Source organism: Chondrus crispus, genomic scaffold (genome assembly GCF_000350225.1).
Source record: "Chondrus crispus Stackhouse genomic scaffold, scaffold_192, whole genome shotgun sequence".
Classification (NCBI taxonomy): domain Eukaryota; phylum Rhodophyta; class Florideophyceae; order Gigartinales; family Gigartinaceae; genus Chondrus; species Chondrus crispus.
Genome location: NW_005179071.1, coordinates 52,618 through 73,405, shown reverse-complemented (window position 1 = coordinate 73,405; position 20,788 = coordinate 52,618). Strand labels below are relative to the sequence as shown.

Here is a 20,788-nt window from a genome sequence, read left to right as displayed (position 1 = left end):
ACCTTCCAACGGGCGCTCGACATAATTCTCTTCGGAGTCTGCTGGCAAATATGCCTCGTCTATCTCGACGACGTGATCGTGTTCTCCCGTACCCACGGAGAACACGCGAGGCATCTCGATACCGTCTTGAGCTTACTGCGGAGTTCCGGTATCTCCTTTAAACTCAAGAAGTGCAGCTTCTTGTGACCGAAGGTGCACTACCTGGGGCACGTCATCTCCCCAGGCAAGTTGAGCGTGGCCGATACGGCGGCCGACGCTTTCAAAACGTTCACGTTCCCGAGGACGTTGACGCAAGTGCGCTCGTTCCTCGGGGCGTGTAACGTATACCGCCGATTCGTTAAGGGGTTCGCTAAGATTGCGCGTCCTTTGACCGACATGACGCGCAAGGATTCGGATCCCGATTTCTATAACCCCATGGAGCTGCAACTTCAGGCGTTCGAGAACCTTAAGAAGTGCTTGATCGCTCCGCCGATCCTCGCGTTGCCCCGACACGGTCGTCCGTACATGATAGACACCGACGCGAGTGCGTATCAACTCGGCTGCACCTTACCTCAGGGGCACGAAGAACCGAACGACTGGCGCCCGGTGGGGTATTGGTCGTACTCACTGTCCGATAGTGAGCGCAACTACAGCGCTACCGAACGCGAGTGCTTCGCCGTGGTGTGGGCCGTCCGCACACTACGGCCGTACGTAGAAGGCACGAAGTTCACCGTACGGACGGACCATGACGCCCTTCGATGGCTCATGTCCCTCACCGAGAGTTCTGGAAGACTCACCCGGTGGCGGCTACGTCTGGCTGAATACGATTTCACCATTCAGTACCGCCCCGGACGCGTTCATCAGGTGCCCGATGCCCTGTCACGACTCGTGTCGCCGAAGGTCGCCGATGACCTTCGCTCCACCGTCGAGGTGGATGAAGACATCCCCACTTTCGACGGGGGCACGACAGTTCGAGACGTATCGAACGAGCTCGCGGACCACGCTTGTACCGCGAGCTGTGATCATCAGGCCGTCCATGTCTTCGTAACGACACGGAATCAAGCCGAAGCTCGAACAAGGTCGCGCGCACGGACGCGCGACGAACCGCGAGGTGACGACGAAGCCCCCGCTCTCCAAGGACCCAATTCGTTTTGGGAGAAGAACGACGAGTTCGACGCCACCGACATCCAGCGCGCCGAAGACCCCGAGGCTGGCGCGCTCGACTCCCCGGTCGCCCCACCGCAGGACGACCTTCCGGCCCCTCTTACGATAGAGAAGATAGCCGAGGAGCAACGCGTGGATGACTTCTGCCAAACCGTTTTGGCACGACAGTCAGAGTCCCGGGACTCCGCGTTCTTCGAGGACCACCAAGGGGTGCTCAAGCGGAGACACCCCTTCGACCCTGATATCGTTCAGGTCGTGGTACCTCGGACGCTTCGCGCCAGGCTCCTTCGCCTGTGCCACAACCCGGCCATCGCGGGGCACCCGGGCCAGAACCGTATGTATTACGCACTTCGACGCGAGTACTACTGGCCCCACCTGGCTGCAGACGTCGCAGCCACGGTGCGAGGGTGTCAAACCTGCGCGATGAACCGGGTGAAGCTGAGGAAACATCTCAACCGATTGAGATTGTTTCCAGCTACGAGGCCCCTCGAGAGCCTCGCGATCGACATCTTGGGGCCACTCCCCAAGACGAAGACAGGAAAACGGTTCCTGCTCGTGATTACGGACCGCTTCAGTAAGCTGACGCAAGTCTTTGCGCTCCGCACGATAACAGCGTACACGGTCGCAGTCGCGTTCTGCGACTCGTGGGTGTTCAAGTATGGCGTCCCTCGCACGTTGCTTTCGGACAACGGCCCTCAGTTTAATGCCAAGTTCTTCCACAGCACGTGCCGCGTTCTGGCGATAACGAATTTGTACACTTCGGCGTACCATCGCCAGACGAACGGGCAAGTCGAGCGTTATAACCGAACAATCGCCTCGATGCTGCGGAACTACATGGGTGAACACCAGGACGACTGAGATGTGTACGTGAGGCCGCTTATGTATGCGTACAACTCCCACGTACATCGCACCACACGCACCACGCCGGTTGAGCTCGTGCTCAGCAGACCATTGCCGGAGTTCTTTCTCCGACGGGCGGACGGCGACGCGCCCCCTTCCGATAGGGGGAACCAATGTGCCGAGTGCCTCAAGACCTTGGATTCAACTATCCAGAAGGCCTACGGGAGCCTGCGTCGGACGCAGGCTCGCTACAAGCGCGACTTCGATAAACGCATACGACGTATTAATTCCCGGCTCCGTCCCGGAGAATACCTTTATCTCAACCCCACCGATGGGGCTCAGACATCGAACAAGCTCGCCTCGCCCGCGGTCGGACCCTACCGCGTGCTGGCCAATGACCGCCGAACCATCACGATCGATCGTGATGGGGTCACCGAGCGAGTTTCCGCCGACCGCTGCGTGTACGCGCCGCCTCCGATAGACGCGCCACGAGCAAGTACGACGACCGCGCAGAACCTCGCCGATAAGGTCACCGCGGGAACGCAGTATGCCGTCGAACGGCTACTGAGACATCGAGTTATGGAAGACGGAACTACGGAGTTCCTCATCAAGTGGGCGGATTACGACGCGCCCACTTGAACGGCGCGGACTCATGTCCCGGAGGAGTTGGTGTCTCGTTACGCCCAACGCCTCCGGAGACGTACCGGCAGAGACCTCACCCAAACCGTGAACGCGGACGTTCACGCTTAAGGGGGGGCCCTCAACCGCTCCTTCGCGGATTAACCCCAGCCTGCACGAACAGACTAAAAGGGGAAGTGAAGGAAGTCGGCGGACCCTATCGGAGGGTCACAGCCGGGGACGTGTTCAAGTCAAGTCGTCTTGACTTCTCGGACGTCAAGGACGCGAGACATAAGAACAGGACAGTACGAACTGCCTGAAATCACGAGAGCCCTCGGTGGGCAGAGTAAGCGACCAGAATGCCCGTCGCTTGTGTCTCGGAATACCGAGAAGGTTGGGGCTCACATCAAGCCCTCAGTCCGCATCCGGGTCCGATTCCCCGACGGACGACGTGGTCATGACCCTATCAATAGGGGTAGTACGCGAGAAAACGCGCAAAACGCTCCGACAGATGAGCAGGAGAGTGGAGCTGCGTCGGGTGAACGCGCGCCAGGGCAGCTAAGTAAGAGCGAGCAAGCGCGAGCAACGCGATCCGGGGAACATTGATATCCGCACACAGGCTCGAGATACCCCATAAACCCGCCGCCGAGACAGACCCCGCAATAAGGAAAATTGCAGGGGAGGTGAACGTTACACGTGAGCGACGCCAGAGGCGCGCGCCATGCCACAACACTGATTGCGTCATCATCAAACCGCTGCCGCCACCATACCCCGAAAATAACGAAAAAAGTAAGGGGTAAAAATTACAGCCGCACGTGCGCGGCGTGCACAAATACTGCACGCCATACGATAAGCAAAGAAAAGGCGGACGGCGCTGCTCGGGGGTACAACGACCCGCGAGAAGGTACACACGTCCGCCCCCTGACCGGGAAGGGAAGCAGGCGTGAGGTGGTTGCGTGCGCCCGCTTCGGTCGCGTACACCGACATCTCGGACGACAAGCCGTCCCTCCCCCGTGCTCAACGGAGGTCTGGCCGGCCACAGTCGGTGAGGAGAGGAGCACACGTAGCCCCTGCCCATACGACTCTCCACTGCCGAAGGCGGAAGGCGCTCGGAAACGCGTACCCCACAAGACCCGCCGTTACGGACCCTTCGCCACACGATCAGGAACCGACGCCTTCCCGGGGCAGAGTACGCGCGTAACGTGTCGGCGTTGAGCGCGCGCCACCGCCGAGGACGCTACAAGATGCTGCGAACCACCCACGCTCGGTGCCGACGGCAACACGGAATACCAGCACCCGCGCTCTCGGCTACTGTCTAACGTTTCGTTCTGGTGCCACCAATGCGTGCGTGGGGACGAATGCACTCAGGCACAGCGCCGCGGCCCGGAGGAAGGCGGGCTAGGACGCTCACCCGGGCCTTGGCAACACGAGGGGTCCCGACGCGCCGCGCGTGACGACGCCTCGTGACCTTCCCCCCTCGTTGGGCGGAAGGAGACGTAGAATTGCGGAAGAAGACGCCGTCGGGAGGCGGGAGACGTGCCTCAGGTCGCCCGATCGAATCCTCCCCTCTTCCCTCTCCCGCCACGTGCGGATGATCACGCGTGAGTAAGGAACAAAATCCGGTCGCCCTCACAAGATCGAGGTCGAATACTCGACGACGAAAGCGAGGTCCGGGACGAGCCTCGTCTGTCGCGAAGTCGGTCTCGAGGGCGACGATTCGAGGGAATACCGCTACCCCAATACGCCAGTCAAGGGAACTACGCCCTCGAGTGGGGGGGAGGGCTCGCTTCCAACGACCCGGTGTCGTTGGAGCAGGGTCGTTCTTGCCTGACGATAGGGGATCACAGAGGGCAGACTGACGCCGGCGGCGCTCGCATGCGCGGGACCCCCCCGTGAGACGACACGCATGGTGGGGACCCGTCCGACACGTCCCCACCTGTAGTTGCGCGGACAGACGCGTACCTCTGCACCTTTTTTCCTTTTCCGAGTAAGGAGAGGGGAGTACCGGGGACCTCACGAAGGAACGAAGGACGACCTACGGGGTGGACCACTTGGGCTCGTCGACGAACTCAAGTCAGAAAGGGCAGGATTACCCGACCCCTGGGCCCGGAGGATACACGGCATCGGAACGATTAAACCTTCCGAATAAGGGTGTTGACTACGGCCTCTCAGAAGACGCATCCGGAGGGAGCCGACTTTGAGGATATATCGGGACTCATCACGACGGGAGACAAGACCGCGGGCCGGCGCGCGCGCCCCCTCCCCCCCCGGGGAAGGGGAGGCGATGAGCGAACAGGGAGGTTCGATCCACGAGCCTCCTTAGGCTGAAAGGAGGAAGTCGGCGGCGCCGACCAATGGGAGCTCGTTAAATTGGGTGCAGGGAAAATCACTCATGTGCGCTCCCTCACCCCGGTAAGAGCGCGCCGACCAACGGGAGCTCGTCAAACTCCGCCGGAGCGAGAGCATCATCTCAGCCGAGGCCCCTGCCTCAACCCAACTCCGGTCCTCCTCACCCCGGTGCGCATCGATGGGGAAGCTCGTTTGTTCGGCGGACACCCGGAATGCTTGCGGGCCCACCGAGGGACGCAAGGGGCTTTCGATAATACCGCGTTTGAGGGTGTCCCATGGCGAGGGGGCGCCAATTGACGCCCCCGCCTCGGACCCACTCCGTCGAAAAGGGGCTATAAAAGGCAGGCGAGGGCGTACGACGCGTGTGCCTCCGGAAACACAGTGCCATGAGATAAACGCTCCGATGCAGGGGCCGACGAGACGCAACTCGTCAGAAAGGGGCAACCAGCGGGCACGACAGTAATGGCGCACACGCATGCGCATTCAAGCAAGGGGTCTCGGACAATATGCTGTCGGGACACCCTCCTGCCCGCGCCTCCCACGGATGGGGGCGGCCTAGGGGAGAGCGTCGTAGAGAGGAGCGTGGCGTACGCACGTCCCCCATGACCTCGACACGCACGGTAGGAGACGCGGCTCTGAATCGTGCCGTCCGACGCGGCAACAGATGAGGGCCTGAGGGAGGTCGCCTCGCTCCTCTCCTCCTCGGAGAGACACCAGGAGCAGATACGGGCAAACGATCCGCCCGTGCCGCATTCCGATCAGATTCGTTTGCATCACACAGGCCCTCAGAAGTCGTCTCTCACCCGGTCTACGACAGCACCTCAGAACAGAACGGTGCCTTAGGGGCTTTACGAGGAGGGAACTATCGAGGGAGGTTAAAGCGTCGGTAGCACTGTACGCTCAACGGTTCGTACCGTGCGCGGGGGGCCGACAAACCAGAAGCACGCCCCCTCGAAGGACATTAGCTGGGGTGCAAAGGCACGTCCGCCCCCGTCTCGTGGAGAGGTGGAAGCGCTACCTCCTCGTGGGAAACCCGATCCTGAGATGGATCAGCCGAGGTGGCAGGTCCGTCGATGGCCGAATGTCCGTACCGGCGACCTTCGTAAGGGTCTCGAAGACCCTGCCGCGGTACGGAAGCCGACCCCGCGGGTTCGAGACGAGCGGCTCTGAGAAAATCTCGCTCACCACGGTACCGATCGCGTTCGGCCATGGCGCGCTGGAGATCGCTCGCGCGTCGCGTAGAGGCCTCGCGTAGGGCCTCGAGTTCGCCCTGAGCGCCGTGGAGCTGGGCCGCGAGGGAGTCACGTTCGACAGAAAAGACCTGACGCTCCGCTCCGAGTCGGCGCGCTTTGCTACTGCGCTCGAGATACCAATTCGTCAGGGTCCGAAGTAATTCCTCCACGTTCCAGGTCCGATCGACTAAATTCCCCAGGGCGCGAGACAACCGGGGGATTGCCATGATTTCGCCACGAGCTAGGGTAAGACTGAGCGCGGTGGTCCGTTGGGTACCCGGACCCCCAACTGAACCGAGAGAGGGGAGTGGAGGTAACGTAGACCCCGCCCCGGTATGGTACCCGACATCGGGAGGAGGCTTCACTGTGTCAGCCCCAGCCAACGCGATGGCTGGGGGCTCGCCGTCGAGGTCACCATACCTCTTCCGTCGCGCCTCCCGCACCGTCGAGCCTACCCCTCCTTTGCTACGGGACGGCCCCGCAGCCGGTACGCTCGGGCGGGCCACGAAGGAGTCGGTCCGGGAGTCGTACGCAAGGAAGAGGCTTCGAGTTCCTGTCGTGTAATCCGTCCAGGGGCGGCGGTTGCGTTCGGGCACCGCAACGGCGCGGTGCATTAAGTCGAGGACCGAGAAATAGGACCACGGAATGTGCGGAGAGCCGCGCTCCAAGGAGTGTAATGTTCCATCGGGAAACGACGGCAAGACCCGACCGAGGAAGGACAGTACGCCGAGGGGCTGCACTAAGGCCCTCCCGTGCAATGCAACCTCGTACATAAAGGCGTTACACAGGGACCACGCCCATTCGCATTCAAAATTGTGGACCAAGTCCCCGTAGGCCGGGTGCGTGGGGTCGTTACACGCGAAGCCGAAGTGCTTCAAAGCGTAGGGGAGCAACGGATGCACCCCCAACGAGGGGAGTGCCTCCCCTACGCTCGCTGGAAGTCCCGGAAAATCGCCTCGTGATAGACCCGTGGAAAACACGGCGGACGGGAAGACCCGTCCGTCTTCCTCTTTGGTGTGGCGGTACGCCGACCAATCGGTCGGCGCCAAGGCGATATCGTGGAGACGCATGAAAGAGCAGGCGGATTTCTGAAGAGCCGCACGAGCCTTCTAAAAGGCGCGAGGACGGGGGCTGACGTACAGCCCCGCTACCTCCGAAAGGATGAAACGACGGGGGCCTCGGGTGCCCTGGTGGAACAAGTACGTCGACATCCGGTCGACGTACTCCACCTCCTCCACACTTTAGGCGAACGTCCTATCCCCCGGCACTGCGTCCGGAATCTGATAGGCTGCACCGTCCCCCTCCGAGAACAAGCGACCCAAGGCGAGGGACGCTCCCTCCGTCAAGCCACTTTCGTAGATGGCACGGACCCGTAGTAGATCGGGACGCAAGTACGTCCTCGCCAGGAGTTCGCCGACCGTGATGCCCGACTGAGCGTGACGGCGCCACGGGTACGTCAAGCGACCAAGCGGTAGCGGAATCGACCGCTTTAGGGGCACCCCTAACCACCAGGTGGAGGCGTCGGCTGCCTCCTCCCCCATGGCCGTGCCGAGTCGAGTGGCGGTCGGTAACGCCCCCGGGCGCCGGCAGCTGCCGAAGGCCCCGTATGAGCCCTCAGTCGGCTGGTACAGCCAGTCGTGCGATTCCCTGGCTCGCCATCCTTGACACACTTCGAACGCACCGTCGGCGCGCGTGCCACAAACGGGCACCGAGCGCTCGGACGCCGGAGCCGGTGGAATCGCCGGCGAGCGAGCCGGCGACGAAGGAGCAACCAATTCCTCCGATACTGTAGAGTCGCGGGCTCCCCGCGACTTCTGGAAGGGCCGCTCGAGCGGCCACGGGCGAGAGACCGGCCGGGCGGAGTCCACCGGAAGAACCTCGCATGCCCCGTCTCGCTCGACGGGGGTTGCGGCGCCAATAGCAGGAGAGGGGAGTGCCGGCGCCTCTGACCCCCGGCGGGCGAGTGACGAAGCCGGAACAGGACCTCCCCGAACGGGCGGAAGGCCTGTCATATCAGGGTCCCAAAGAAGGGGACCAGCCACGCGGACGAGGGAACGAATCGGTAAGCTCAAAAAGGGGACGAACGACGGTCGCGGGTCTAAGGGCGGAACCGGGAAGACGTGTCCCCACGGAGGGGACAGAAGGATGATGACGGATCGATACGCGGATGCACGCAAGGACCCGAGAGGAGGGGGAACGAGATGCAGCGAGGGACAGGGAGGATAGCCAGAGGGCGAAGCCAGAAGAAAGAGCCCGGCACGCGCGCAAGTGAGGGCAGGGCGAGACACGAAGAACGACCGGAAAACAAAGTCGCCAGCACAAACGGGAAGGACCGTGTCGACTACGCCGTCAGACATAGCTTGCGCCCTACAAGCATCCGTGGACGCGGACGTCCCCGCTTAAGGGGGGGGCCGTGTAGTATAACCCCCCCTTGGGGGCTTTATTTTAGATTAGATCAACTCAGAATCGGATCGGTTACTGTAGGGCTCGATGCCCTACAGTACTACCACGTGTACCCCCGAGTACAGGGGGCGCACGTGTACACGTGTACGCGCAGGACCAAAGAGCGCGCACACACACACATGTACTGTCAGCCCCGATGGCTGACAGTATTACAGTGTCGACCGACCGCTACAGTACATCGGTACTGTCCTATTATGATAGGTTATTATGTACCTTAAATATGGAGCGGACCGGCGGTGGGGGAAGAGGACAAGCACGGACTTGTCACCCACCGACCGTCAAGGTCCGACTTCCCGCTTATTCTAAGGTAACGCGCGCTAATTACCTTAGAAGCGGCACCGAGCGCTGGTTGAGGACGCGCGCGGTACGCCCACGAGTCGGCTCCGCCTCCGCCCGTCGGTACTGGATCGTTACCCAGTACCGCGCCGGGGCGTCGAGGTGTCGAACCGCTCGCGTGTACCGGCGTCCTCCCCGTTCCCGCTCTACCACGCTACCCGGGCCCGCTGCCCCGTGCCGTTAGCTGGTGTCCGGCTTCACCCCCGTCTTCCCGATCGGACGGGGTCTCGGTCGAACTGTGCATACACCCCTATCGCTGGGGGTGTTTATGCTACACTAGTTTCGTTGAAACTCTCAGTTAAGGACGAGAGACGCGACGCAAATCAAGCCTTGGAGTCCTTAGGAAAATTTAGAACAAGCATCGATGACCGATTCGATCGCGCCGCGCAACGTCTCAAAGATCTTGAGCAGGCCGCGGAACAAGCTCCGCAAGAATCGGGCGATGAGGCGCTCCCTTCGGGTAGAGAGGGCGACCGTCGGTCGAAGAAGGACAAGCCCGCTCGATAGCGAAGCTCCAAGTCGTAGTCCTCCAAGAAGGACAAGCGACGTACAAGCAAGGGTAACTGTAGTGACGATCCGGAGGACCGCCACTCACAGTCGGAGTCGCCTAGTCCCTCTGAAGATGGTGGAGACGGCTCGTCGAACCATTCGGGCAATTCCGAACGCCGTTCAGAAGAAGGGAACGGAATTTCGTCAAGCAAGAAAATCCTGACGAGGTAGAGTCACTTCGTCCGACTCGCGGAGAGACAAGGACGCGGAACCCGAAGATGTCGCAACGCGGCGCGGGCCGCGATGGGAGGAGTTGGAGGAGCTGAATCCGACCAACTACCTCTTCAAGAAATTACTTTCGTACCGAACGTACCGCTTGCGGAACCCCCAGACATACTTGTCAAGTTCCCGGCGGACTGCCGTGCGAAAAATCAGGAGAGATATTCCACCTAAGGTGAAGAAGGACAACACGTTTACAGGAGAAGATGGTGTCCTTGTGCTGGATTTTTGGCGAAGTTGGTTCAAGAGTTTGATACTCAGGAGATGAATGAAAGACAAGCGATTTGCTTGTTGCCCGAATTTCTTAGTGGCATCGCCCTAAGACAGTACACTTCCATGTCTCAGACGGTGAGATCCCACCATGGGAAGGTATCCGCCTGGCCGGAGGCCGTACAGTGGCTATTGAGAAGTTTCGCCACCGACGAGGCGATTCGTCAAGCCGTGCTCGCATTGCGCGAAGTTCAGCAGAGATCGTCTGAAGAAGAGATGGAATTTTACATACGCCTAACAGACGCGAGTAATCGCTGTGGGAATGTTTATTCCATGGAGGAGCAGATGAGCATGTTCATCGAGGGGCTAGACGCCAGTATCAAGCCCATGGTCTCGCAGTATCGACAAGAAAACCGAGATGTCTCATTTTTGAGATTGGTAAATTACGCAAAGGCGCATGGCTTGGCGAGCCGCGCCAAGGACAAAAAGACCAAGAAGGTCACGATTCAGACGCCGTCGACGTTCAGGGCGGGGAACAAGCCAAAGGCTTCTTATCCCGGTCGTAAAGGTCACGCCGCCGTCCACTTAGCCGAGTCAATCTCCGCGTCAGAGGAGCGCAGTGCGCAGAGAAGTAATGAAATTACGAGGGTGCGTTCGTCGCCGAAGGCAATTCTATTGAGCCATCAGAAGGCTACGGACACGAGGACTACGGGGCAAGCGAGTCGTCAACTTTACCGACGCCCACATCCACGACGGAGTCGTTTTTAAAGCCTACGGATCTCTTGATGATGTTCCGGGGCGCGGCCATACGCCTGCGCCGTGCATTCCGATGGAAGACAAGGGTACAACGTTTCGAAGGCCAGGCTGGATGGGAAGGCCGAAACATCAAGGAAGGCCGCCGGCCCGTGAAGGACCTAGGCCGCAATATCCCGTCAAGAAGCACGGACTGGTGTGCTATCACTGTTACGAAAAGGAGCAGACCGCACCAACGTGCATTCTTTCCCTCCGGTAAATGCACCCAGTTTTGGGAAATTATGAGGCGTTGTCTCCGATGGAGAGATTGGGGATACCATCGACGAGTTATCTGAGGGTCAAGAATTGGTTCGATTCGCAGACGGCGAGCACGCCGAGTGGTTCAACGCCGAGGTCGAACCAATCCTTTAGAGAGCCCGCCGCGGGGCCCGCGTCGTCGGACGTGAGAAGGAACCCGCCGCCGCAGGGAAACTAGAGAGAGGAATCTCAAAGGAGTCAAGAGAGGCGCAGGTTCAACGTACTGCGTCCGGGACTCAGTCCCGCTCCCCGTCTGTAGCAAGAAGGAAAGGCCTCGACGAGGAGGTAGTTGAAATAGTGGATAGTCCGAAGGAGCCGACTGTTGTCAAGAAAATTCTAAGTCGAGACAAGGACATGGGTTCACGCACGAAACGGTACGGTTGGCCAATGAATTTGGAAGTGTGAAGTTCGCTCACGATGAGTCCGTAGTCATGGCGACTATCTAGGCTTATGCGTCGCGCCCGCGATCCGGATTAGCGCAGCAGGTTAGCCGTTGGCATTTGCGCGTCTGAAACAGGTTGCAAGTTGTGAGGCATCGTGCCAAAGGCATTCTGAATGCAGTAGATTGAAGGCCTCCCGCCCAATAATGCATTGGGGTTCTGCGTGCGAGGGTGAAATAGACATGGCGGGAGGAAATAATTTCCTGCGGCGCGATGCAGTGCCCTTACGCCATGGGCCGCGCCGCCGGCGGCGGGCGTGGACGGTCGGCCTGCTGACCGATGTGTTAGATTGAGTACGGCGGCTAACTACTTGCTGCCGTATATTTGCACGTATACAAACGTGTATAAAAAGCGAGCAGTGTGGGCACTGCCCCCTTGCGGATGTCTTTGGAATGCGGGCAAAGATGGAAGAAGTTCCTGGAGGCGCAGCGCCGTCATCCCCCTAGGTGCCGGACTGCTGTATGACGACTACAGTATTAACAGGTGTATTTCGACTCGTGCACTCTACGACTTGCGGCAAATGAGACAAGCGGACAGACTTATCAAGTAGGAGAATAAATTGTAAAGTTTGTTAAAATATCAGCTAAATAGGAGGATCTCAGTGGTACAGTAAAGTTTACTCCAAGGCTTGGACTCCAAGCACCTGGCGCAAGACGGAAGTCAGCAGGCGTGGCGAGAATATCTTCTTCGTTTCAAGGCCATTCCATTCATCGTGATTGGCAATCATGCAATCACGCGATCACGCGATCACGACATTAATTTAACGTCGTTCTGCATCGTTCCTTTCTCCAACGTGTGCTACATGTAGCTGTAAGCACATTTCCACGGCTTTGCATGTGCATGTGTTAACGCACTTCTTGCTTATTTGAATGGGGTTTAAATCTTTTAGAATTGCAAGGAGCATTACAGAAAGTTGGAGCACAAGATTAATTTGAAGTCGATTGTTTATTTCTTTAATGGGCATAGCCATTTTTTAGGAAACGTAATATAAACAACCAACCACAAGGGAGCAGGCACCATTTATTGACGTGATTGCGTGATTGCCAATCACGATGAATGGAATGGCCCTCATTGTGGAGGAAGTACTGTACCCTTCAAGGGTACATGTGCACATGTATTGGAGCTTTTTGCACTCTCTGAGGTGCTTTGCATCAATGGAAGCAGTCATGAACGCAACCCGAGACGAGCATCTACTTGTACGGTATGTACAGTTCCAGGGTAGCGTGCAAAAAATGTCAGCCGAATGTAAAGAGTTCCCGCCTTCGTCTTCGATTTGCTGTGCATCCCCTCAATAATACGAGGACCGTCGGCGTACAGCATACGGGGGCAGCGTGAAAGCGGAAGCGTGAAAGTGAACGTTTGGGTGATCCCGATCTCCGCACTATCTCCGCACTATCTCCACATCATCTTCGCACCATCTCCACATCATCTCCCCATCATCTCCACATCATCTCCGCACCATCTCCACATCATCTCCACATCATCTCCGCACCATGCGTATCCGCAGCCGACGGCATAGTGTAATTTCCAAGCGTTATCATAACCAAATCTGCAAATTTTATTTCTTTTTAACTTTGATGCCCGCGGTTTCTATTTTTTTTCTTTTGTAGGTTGACTCGCTTTCAACTTTTTTTTCTCAAGGTAGAACCAAATAGAAAGCAATCTATGGAATCTTTCTATTCTACTGCCATAAACCTCGCTACAGTAAAAGAAAAATGCGTACTGTATGCCAACCTGTTTTTTTGAACACCTATATGTACGTCAACGAGTTGGTTTTCGCTGGAATCGACAACCAACTGCTTTACCTGTAGTAATAATAATTGTAATTATCGAAGTAATGACCTTCTGGTTGCAAAAATCACAAATGAAATCGCGATTTGCATTGTGTAGAAAAAATAATATAACTTTTGTCCTCATATGAGGACTATCGGTCGGATAGACACTTGGAACCTTCCACTTGTTCACAACATTCAACCGCATCTCACGTGGCTGACTAAACCCCCTTCGCGTCTTACCTTCAGTATGATTGCTTGGAACCAGCCTGACAACCACTGGTTTAGAAGGATACTTTGATTTTTCTTTGCAATTTGGACGGTTACATGTGATGTGCGGTGTTTGATGGTACTGTGTGCCCCGCGATTTCATTAAATCATGTTTTTGCGCGCAATTGCGCGCAAAAACTGCCAGATAATGCTGCAAAATGAAAAAAACACCACTTCGGCCTTCTTCAGGCGACCCACCGATAATCGCGATCAACCATCGAAATCGAGATCCCCCATGCCTTCCTAGGGTCCCTGTAGCCCATCTTCATGCAGTGTCTCCCATTGTCTTAAGTCGTTTCTTCATGAAGAATCATCAAGTTTCTCAGTTTCTGCATGAATAAACAAGCAAAAAGCAAAAATGAAAAAACAACCCGAAATCGCGGCTGTGTGCGGTACACTACTGCCTTCTCTACAATGGTATGACTTCCCCTCCGCTTCTACCCTCTTCTCTGCTGTGTTGCCCCAGGTGCGGTCAAGCCAATGCCGAGTCGTGAAACAAAAATTGACGTACAGTATTTGGTTTTGTATTTGACGAATTGCTTTTTGAATCGTCACTCTTTAGGCCCAGTACTGCCTTCTTTCCCCTTTGCGGGCGAGACACCAGTTTGGGTGCTCGAATACCTCTGAATCGTTCAGCTCTAAACGTCCTGTGAGCGTATCGCGAAGATTTGATCTCCCGGGCTCAGAGCTCCGTGTAAATAGAAACTTGATAACTGCATGCATTCATGACAACTCGTTTGTTCCGATATCATGTATATCTATTCGCGTATATAATTGCACCCCCTGAGGGGACAGCTGACAGAGACTGAATATTCCTATCCATTGTTCGGGTCTCAGGTATGTCATTTGACATGAGTCATAGTCTTTCCGGGAGTACTATATTCGTACACCTGAAACACACATGGGGCCCATGGCCAATCATATTCACATTGCAATGATTTACCGTAATCGACTCGTGTAGAACCTAGGAAGGCGCATCTGGCGCATTGTCATTTTCCTTGGATGTCGGAAATCGATCCTTGCCCTCTAGGCAAACTACATCTTGCCAAAAGCAACAGAAGCATTATGATATGAACATCCATACCAAGTCCGTCCGGAACTACTGACATACATTCGGTCAATACTAGTAATGGCGGAAACTATTTGGGCAGTATATTCCGTTTGCAAGTAGATCACGAGCCCATACATTTCTCGTCCTAGACACTGTTTCTATGCACAACGTTTTTGCAATAAACGATGCATGGAATACATACATACCCTTGGAATTGATAAATGAGTACGGATTGAATTCATCACAGGTTAATCAGAGCTAAAAATTTCTGGATGTCAATAGACGTCTGTCCTCTGTGAGAATCCAGTCTCTCTTAATGACATTATTCCGACTGCAGCCAGGAATTCTACGGCGTGCTGTCCTGTCATTCTACAGGAGCAGCAATGCTGACGGAGTACATACACTGGGATGCTATCTCCCCACGAACTTTATCCTTCCTCTTATTCAAACAGGCTTCATGTAAGTTTTATTGAATACTGTTCTTGGAAATCTGGATTACAGGTACAATAAAAGCAAGGCATGCCTATGTTCTTCTATGTGGAGTTTCGTTTACGCGAAGGCAACTTCATGCAACTTGCCACTTTTTTTGTGTTGCTACTGGACAACACATGCAATAGTTGCACAACTCGAAGAAGCAGTCCTAAGAGGTCGTATACATCGACAGATATCTCCAATCACACACTAGGAATAAAACGTCTTATGTGAGTCTCATTGTCACATGGACAACAGAGAAGTATTACGCATCATCAGAAGAAGCACTTCTTATTATGCTGTCAGTGCTAGCGACAGCTTTTGCGCTTATTTAGGGAATGTGTCACTTGCAGCACACTTCATTCTACAGCATTTGGTAGTTTTCCACTTCCTAATTGCCGAGCGCATCGCAACAATTCTGTGAGCTGTTCACAATACTTTCTGTTTCACTCGATGAATTATCTAACTCTTTGCTTGTCGTGAGGATTTCAAACCAGTAGGAACAAGGAGATTGCATTCATCCGTCCTGCCTAGTTATTTATTTGTGAGTATTATCTACGCTAGCCCAATCGCTCCGCAAATCGCAGCCCTGGTGTTCTGGCGACCGACTGTTGGTCGAAAAGAACATTTCATGCCCTTCAAGAAGCTGCGAAATATGTTATTTGATGTGAAACTTGCGGAACGGAATAAATCTGCGCTTCTTCTGTTTTTATCCTCTTTGTACTTTTGACATCGCATGTGCCTGGTATTATATTTTCCTTGTGTCACTGTGACACAACTGCGTCCTTTAGATTTTCGAGTGAAAACGATCTGCGCCGCCAGGAGATTCTTATTGACATGTGACTTTGGTAATCCTATCCATGTGTATCCGATACTTGTCAGTTGTGTGCCAAGATGACAATGAAATAGAAAACATTGAATTCTATTCATGCAACGCATTGCAACTTAGATATAGCCTACTCCCCTTCTAGTCTTTACAGAGCAAGGTTGCGTCCCCGATCCGTCCACCCATGCGGTGTGGTAGCAGATATGGTTGATGAAGAGACAAGTTAAGGAGGAAAGACAGAAAATCACTATATAAAGATGCACGTCGGTCGGTGTCCAAGGCGTTTCATCACTCACCGACAACCAAAAAAAGTTCCCCCCAAGAACAACAAAGAACCTCAAAACCACATCCAAACCGACTTTCAAAATGTTCAAGCTTTCCTTAGTCGCAGCGCTGTTAGCGGCAGCGGCATGGACTGTCAACGCCCAGTGTGGCCGCACATGCCGCTTCAGGATCTGCGAGCTGAATGGCAGTAGCCCTCCAGAAATGCGTCCGAAAGGAGCTCAAATTCTTCTTCGTGGGCCGGATACTAGTCGTACTGGCTACATCTGCCGCAACTTCCCGAATGGCAGGACTCTGGGAGTTGTTGAGAGAACTGGAACTGCCACAGTTTCCAAGGACGGAAGGACTGATGAGATCGACGAGTATGAGCCACCGAATCTTTCACCGAATTTCCCGGCAGACTACTTTCAGTTGCACAACATCTTGTACGCACGTGGATTACAAGGTATTGGTCGCCATGCTAGCAGCGGAAATCAAGAGGATTTCTTGGACGGGCTATGTGTCACGCTTCCCATTACGCGCTATAACATCGCAAACACAGATGGATCTGTGTACCGCACCATCTCAACCAGCGATCCGAGGGATTGCGTTTCATTCAAAACGATCAACAAACCGGTGTTGGTTGAAGTGGCGTGGGATTCTGCTGATGACTTTGATCTCTCTGTTCAGGGTCCCGATGGTAGCGGCCGTCGAATCAGAGACAACAACATCGGCCGGTGCCAAGGCGGTCCTCCCCAAGGAAAGGAAGCGGTTGTCTTCGATACTGCCAAGCCCGGAACTTACGAGATCAAGCTCCTTCACTACAACAACTGCGGTGGGAGGACCAGATTCACTGTTAATGGTATTGTCAACGGTGTGAGGGTCTTCCAGAGGAGAGGTCGCTCCAGTGTGGACGGAAGGATTGTTCTCGAAGCTAGTTTCGAAGTCTAAGTAGCCTCTCAGATTCACTATAATCTCTCTATGGATGAGCAGTACTGTTAGTTTGTAAAGAGAGGTTTGTCTCCTTAAATCAGAGTTGCGTAATTGGGGAGTGAGTAACGGCAAGACTGATGCACAGAGCAACAGGTTTGTGTTAGGATACAAGGTTTGTACGCCTGCAGAAAATCGCCCTCGAGTAACAGTGCCTGATTTGATCACAACTAGGGACACGTGTGTGGCGAGGCTACCTGGCAGAGCTGTACGGGCAAAAATACGCCCTGTCTCATTTACTGTACATACTGTACCGTTGGGTACTGTACCTGTACCTTCCTCTCCAACAGCGCTGCTGTTACAGCTGGCGGGTCTTGCAGGCCGATTATGTACGGCGGCCAATGATGACCGCCTTGTCATACGTCTCGTTAAGAAAAGCCCTGTGTAGGATTGATGAATCGTAATCCTCATGGCGTGGCTTTACTCGTCGTCGCCGTCGCTCCTATTAAATACTGTTGTGGACAGACTGTGATATGGACAGTCTGTCCTTGTGGTCCGTCATGGATAATGTTGTCCTACAATATACGAACGGCACTCTTATTCGGAGGTTGCACAGTACTGTAACCATAACAAGTACATATCTATTTAGGGAGATTAGGTGCATTTCCTGTCACCTCAGGGCCGTTCCAAACGACGAGCACGGTGTGCTAGCACGCAAGCACCCTGACATTTGGATTGGTTGAACGGGAGTAAAAGCATTTCCAATAATTTTTTCAACCAATACATTCATGCCAAGTTCACCGTGCTCGACTTGATATGGTCACCATAGTGATCCTTACAAATAAACCGCTATCGGATGGGTACCTCTTGCAAAGTTCCCACCGTCACCCCTTGTGCGCTGCAACTGTTCCGATTTCACCCGTCTGTTGCCACCAAAATGCACCTGATCGCCCCCCTAAACGCAGCATTATCTCATCTTTATATTTATGGCGAAGGCATTGCTCTAAAAGCCATTCTCCTTCGCACACGTGTCCCACATGCGTAGAAACTACTTCGTCTCGGCGTGGATGCACCTCTCGCACCCTTCCGGCACCCTTCCTTGATACAAGTCCTTCACGTGTTGATAGGCCTTCTCCCCAACGCCGTCAGCCAGCCGCCGCCCCGCCGCCACCGCCGCCTCGAAATGCACGCCACCGTCCAGCCGTGATGTTCCGCAGCTCCTCGCCGCCTCCTGCAGCGTTTCAAACCTCACAGAAACGGGTACATCGACGGGCGTCCCCGGTGCGGACAGCGGCTGCCCCATGGGAGCGATCGTTTGCACAAGTGGGGGGATCCCCGTCGAAGCGTTGCCCAGCATGTCCCGCAGCGCAAGCTCCAGCTGATCTGCAGACACCTTGCACAGCACGGCCGACGCCGACGGGTACTCTGAGTGCGGCTGCACGGGCACCGCCGGCTCCCACTCCTCGGCCTTGACCATCCCCACGCCCTTTTTGAACCCCCGGTACGCCCGGATCTTGCGTCCCGCCAGAAGCCGCCGCATCATCGTCGTCGGACGAACCAGGTCATGAGCCGTCTTCTCCTTCCACGCCAACACCATCGCGTCATGCTGCGCGAGCATCTCCCCAAGGAACAGACGGTTCGCTTGCAGACTGTCGAGCTGCAGTACCCCGATGTAATACGGCACGATGACGCCTAGAGAGAGGAACTTGTTCTCCCACCAGTGAACGAGCGCCAGTTTTTTAGTCGTCAGCTTGACAGACCGCCTCAGCAGCTTCTTGATCGCTCTCCTCACCGTCTTCTCATCTTCCGCGCCGAGAGAGCGTTTCCTGTTGGGAGTTCTGTACGGTGAGGGTGCGCGTTTGGCGCGCAGCTCGCGTGGCGAGAGCACGAGCGGCTTGGCTTGCGATCCGATGTGCGGCACAACGTGGATTTGCGATGCAAAGTATCCCTTCTGGTCGAGCTGCACCGTCAGCGGCTGCCAGCGAAGCGGTCGGCGAAGTTTGGAGGGCGGCAAGAAGGCCGGATTTCTCGGCATGTAGAAGGACGAATCTGAGTACTTGCGGCGGAAGTCGTCTCTCGTCTTGTCACCTTGAGCGTTCCATCCGTCATTGTCAAAGTAGGTCAACATACGAGCTGCGAAAACGTTTGCCCATCCATTTTTGGTGCTCGTGTCTGTGGAGCGATTGTAAGGGTCTAAGCCAAGCCTGGCGAGGAAGCGGCCGTAGGGCGCGGCCTCTTCCGGAAACTGGGACTCCAAGACGCGATACCCAAAGTATGCGTTTGTGATGGCATTCTCCTCCGGCGTGCAAAACGCTGCCGGAATTTCGTCTTTGGTGCCGAAGAAGGAAAGAATGACGGGGTGACACGCAGCTGTGAGGTCATGCCCGACGGCACTGATGAGCAGGAAGTAGCGGACGGCTAGGGCTGTCTGTGCGACAAGAATGGAACGAGGGAAAAGGAGAAAGAGGACCTCGTTGGGTGGGTCAAAGGAAACGAGAAGTTGCTGGATGAGGGTGGGAGCCGTGGCGGTTGTGTTTGCGCTTTCTTGGGCGGCGACGACTGCTATATGGGGCAGGACAACAAGCAGAACAACAAGAAAGGCGGCGGTAGGGCGCATTTTGAAGAAAGAGAACCTTGGCTCCATTTGGGAGGTTGCTGTGGATGCTGCAATAGCAGGGAACAGTGGTCGGTGTACCCGTTTGTTTTATACAGAGCGTTCAGCATAGTAATCTTTGCATAGCGGTATTGCAATTGGAGCTCCTTTAAAAGAACCAAAGTCAATACTGTACAAACATATGGATATAATGTAGACCATTTTATACATGTTGAACATCTATGGATGGTACATGAAGTGGGTTTGCGAACAGCAACTACAGGTGCATGTCCATCTCCTCACGATGTATTGGCCAGGATGACGGTGGGGATATTAATGAACATCTATGGATGGTACATGAAGTGGGTTTGCGAACAGCAACTATAGGCGCATGTCCATCTCCTCACGATGTATTGGCCAGGATGACGGTGGGGATATTAATGAATCATTCTGTTCGTTCTACGGGTGCATCCAGGAAATAAAATTGCAGTAAAGTATTTATCCCCTACTCTGTCAGGGTCGATCGGCACCGCTGTATGGTTGATGCCGAGATACTGTAATGGTTAGAAACATGGAGAGATTCAAGTCGGGCTTGCCCTTTTCGTGTATCAAACCGGACGTTTGGAATTGAGGGAAAGGAGCGTGCGACTTGACGCCTTGCCACTTGTTGTAGGTGAAGTGGGGGACGCGGTTTGGGGAGCGTCACCTCCCGTGGTGGCCCCCCTTTTCCACGCAGCGCCCATCACCCCCTCTCTTTTATTTCTACGTAATTCCTTCCAGAAGCGTCCACGCGCCGGCCAGGATTCCGCCGGGCCGTCCGCGTGCGCTTCTCTAAAATTCAAATAAAATCTCTGACTACGGTATAAAATCTCCCTCTACAGTAAAATGCAAAATTTCCCTAAAAATATCTCACATGACGCCCTCGCCAGCGCAGCCCACGGGGCTGCCGCTGCACGTAAATATACTGGCCCCGCTTCCTCGCGTGACCGCTCTGGCCCCCCAGCGAACGCGATAAAGCCGCGGCGATACTCACGCTTGCCGATATCCGGGTGAATGGACTGCAGTACCGATTGCAGACAGTCCCAGCGCTGCAGGTCGAACTCCACGGCGCAGCTGCGGATGAAAATTGACAGCTCACCTTCGTCACTGCGGTTGGTGGCCAGGC

The 20,788-nt window shown here is 55.4% G+C and overlaps 2 protein-coding genes; one reads left to right on the top strand and one right to left on the bottom strand.

Moving 5' to 3' along the window:
• Nucleotides 1–16,205: 16,205 nt before the first annotated feature.
• CHC_T00008501001 (Gal-2,6-Sulfurylases II) lies at nt 16,206–17,051 on the top strand. The gene has a single exon (XM_005714921.1). It carries the CDS (start codon nt 16,206–16,208, stop codon nt 17,049–17,051), a length of 846 nt encoding a protein of 281 aa, XP_005714978.1.
• Nucleotides 17,052–17,458: 407 nt separating this feature from the next.
• On the bottom strand, nt 17,459–19,674 carry CHC_T00003497001 (hypothetical protein). XM_005714920.1 is given in 2 exon segments: nt 17,459–18,078; nt 18,079–19,674. The coding sequence occupies 1 exon segment, from the start codon at nt 19,672–19,674 to the stop codon at nt 18,079–18,081; it is 1,596 nt and encodes a 531-aa protein (XP_005714977.1). The 3' UTR covers nt 17,459–18,078.
• Between the last annotated feature and the right edge of the window lie 1,114 nt (nt 19,675–20,788).

Excerpts from the sequence above, each read along its gene's own strand:
- CHC_T00008501001 (XM_005714921.1), top strand. The coding sequence starts at position 16,206 with ATGTTCAAGCTTTCCTTAGTCGCAGCGCTGTTAGCGGCAGCGGCATGG.
- CHC_T00003497001 (XM_005714920.1), bottom strand. The coding sequence starts at position 19,674 with ATGGAGCCAAGGTTCTCTTTCTTCAAAATGCGCCCTACCGCCGCCTTT.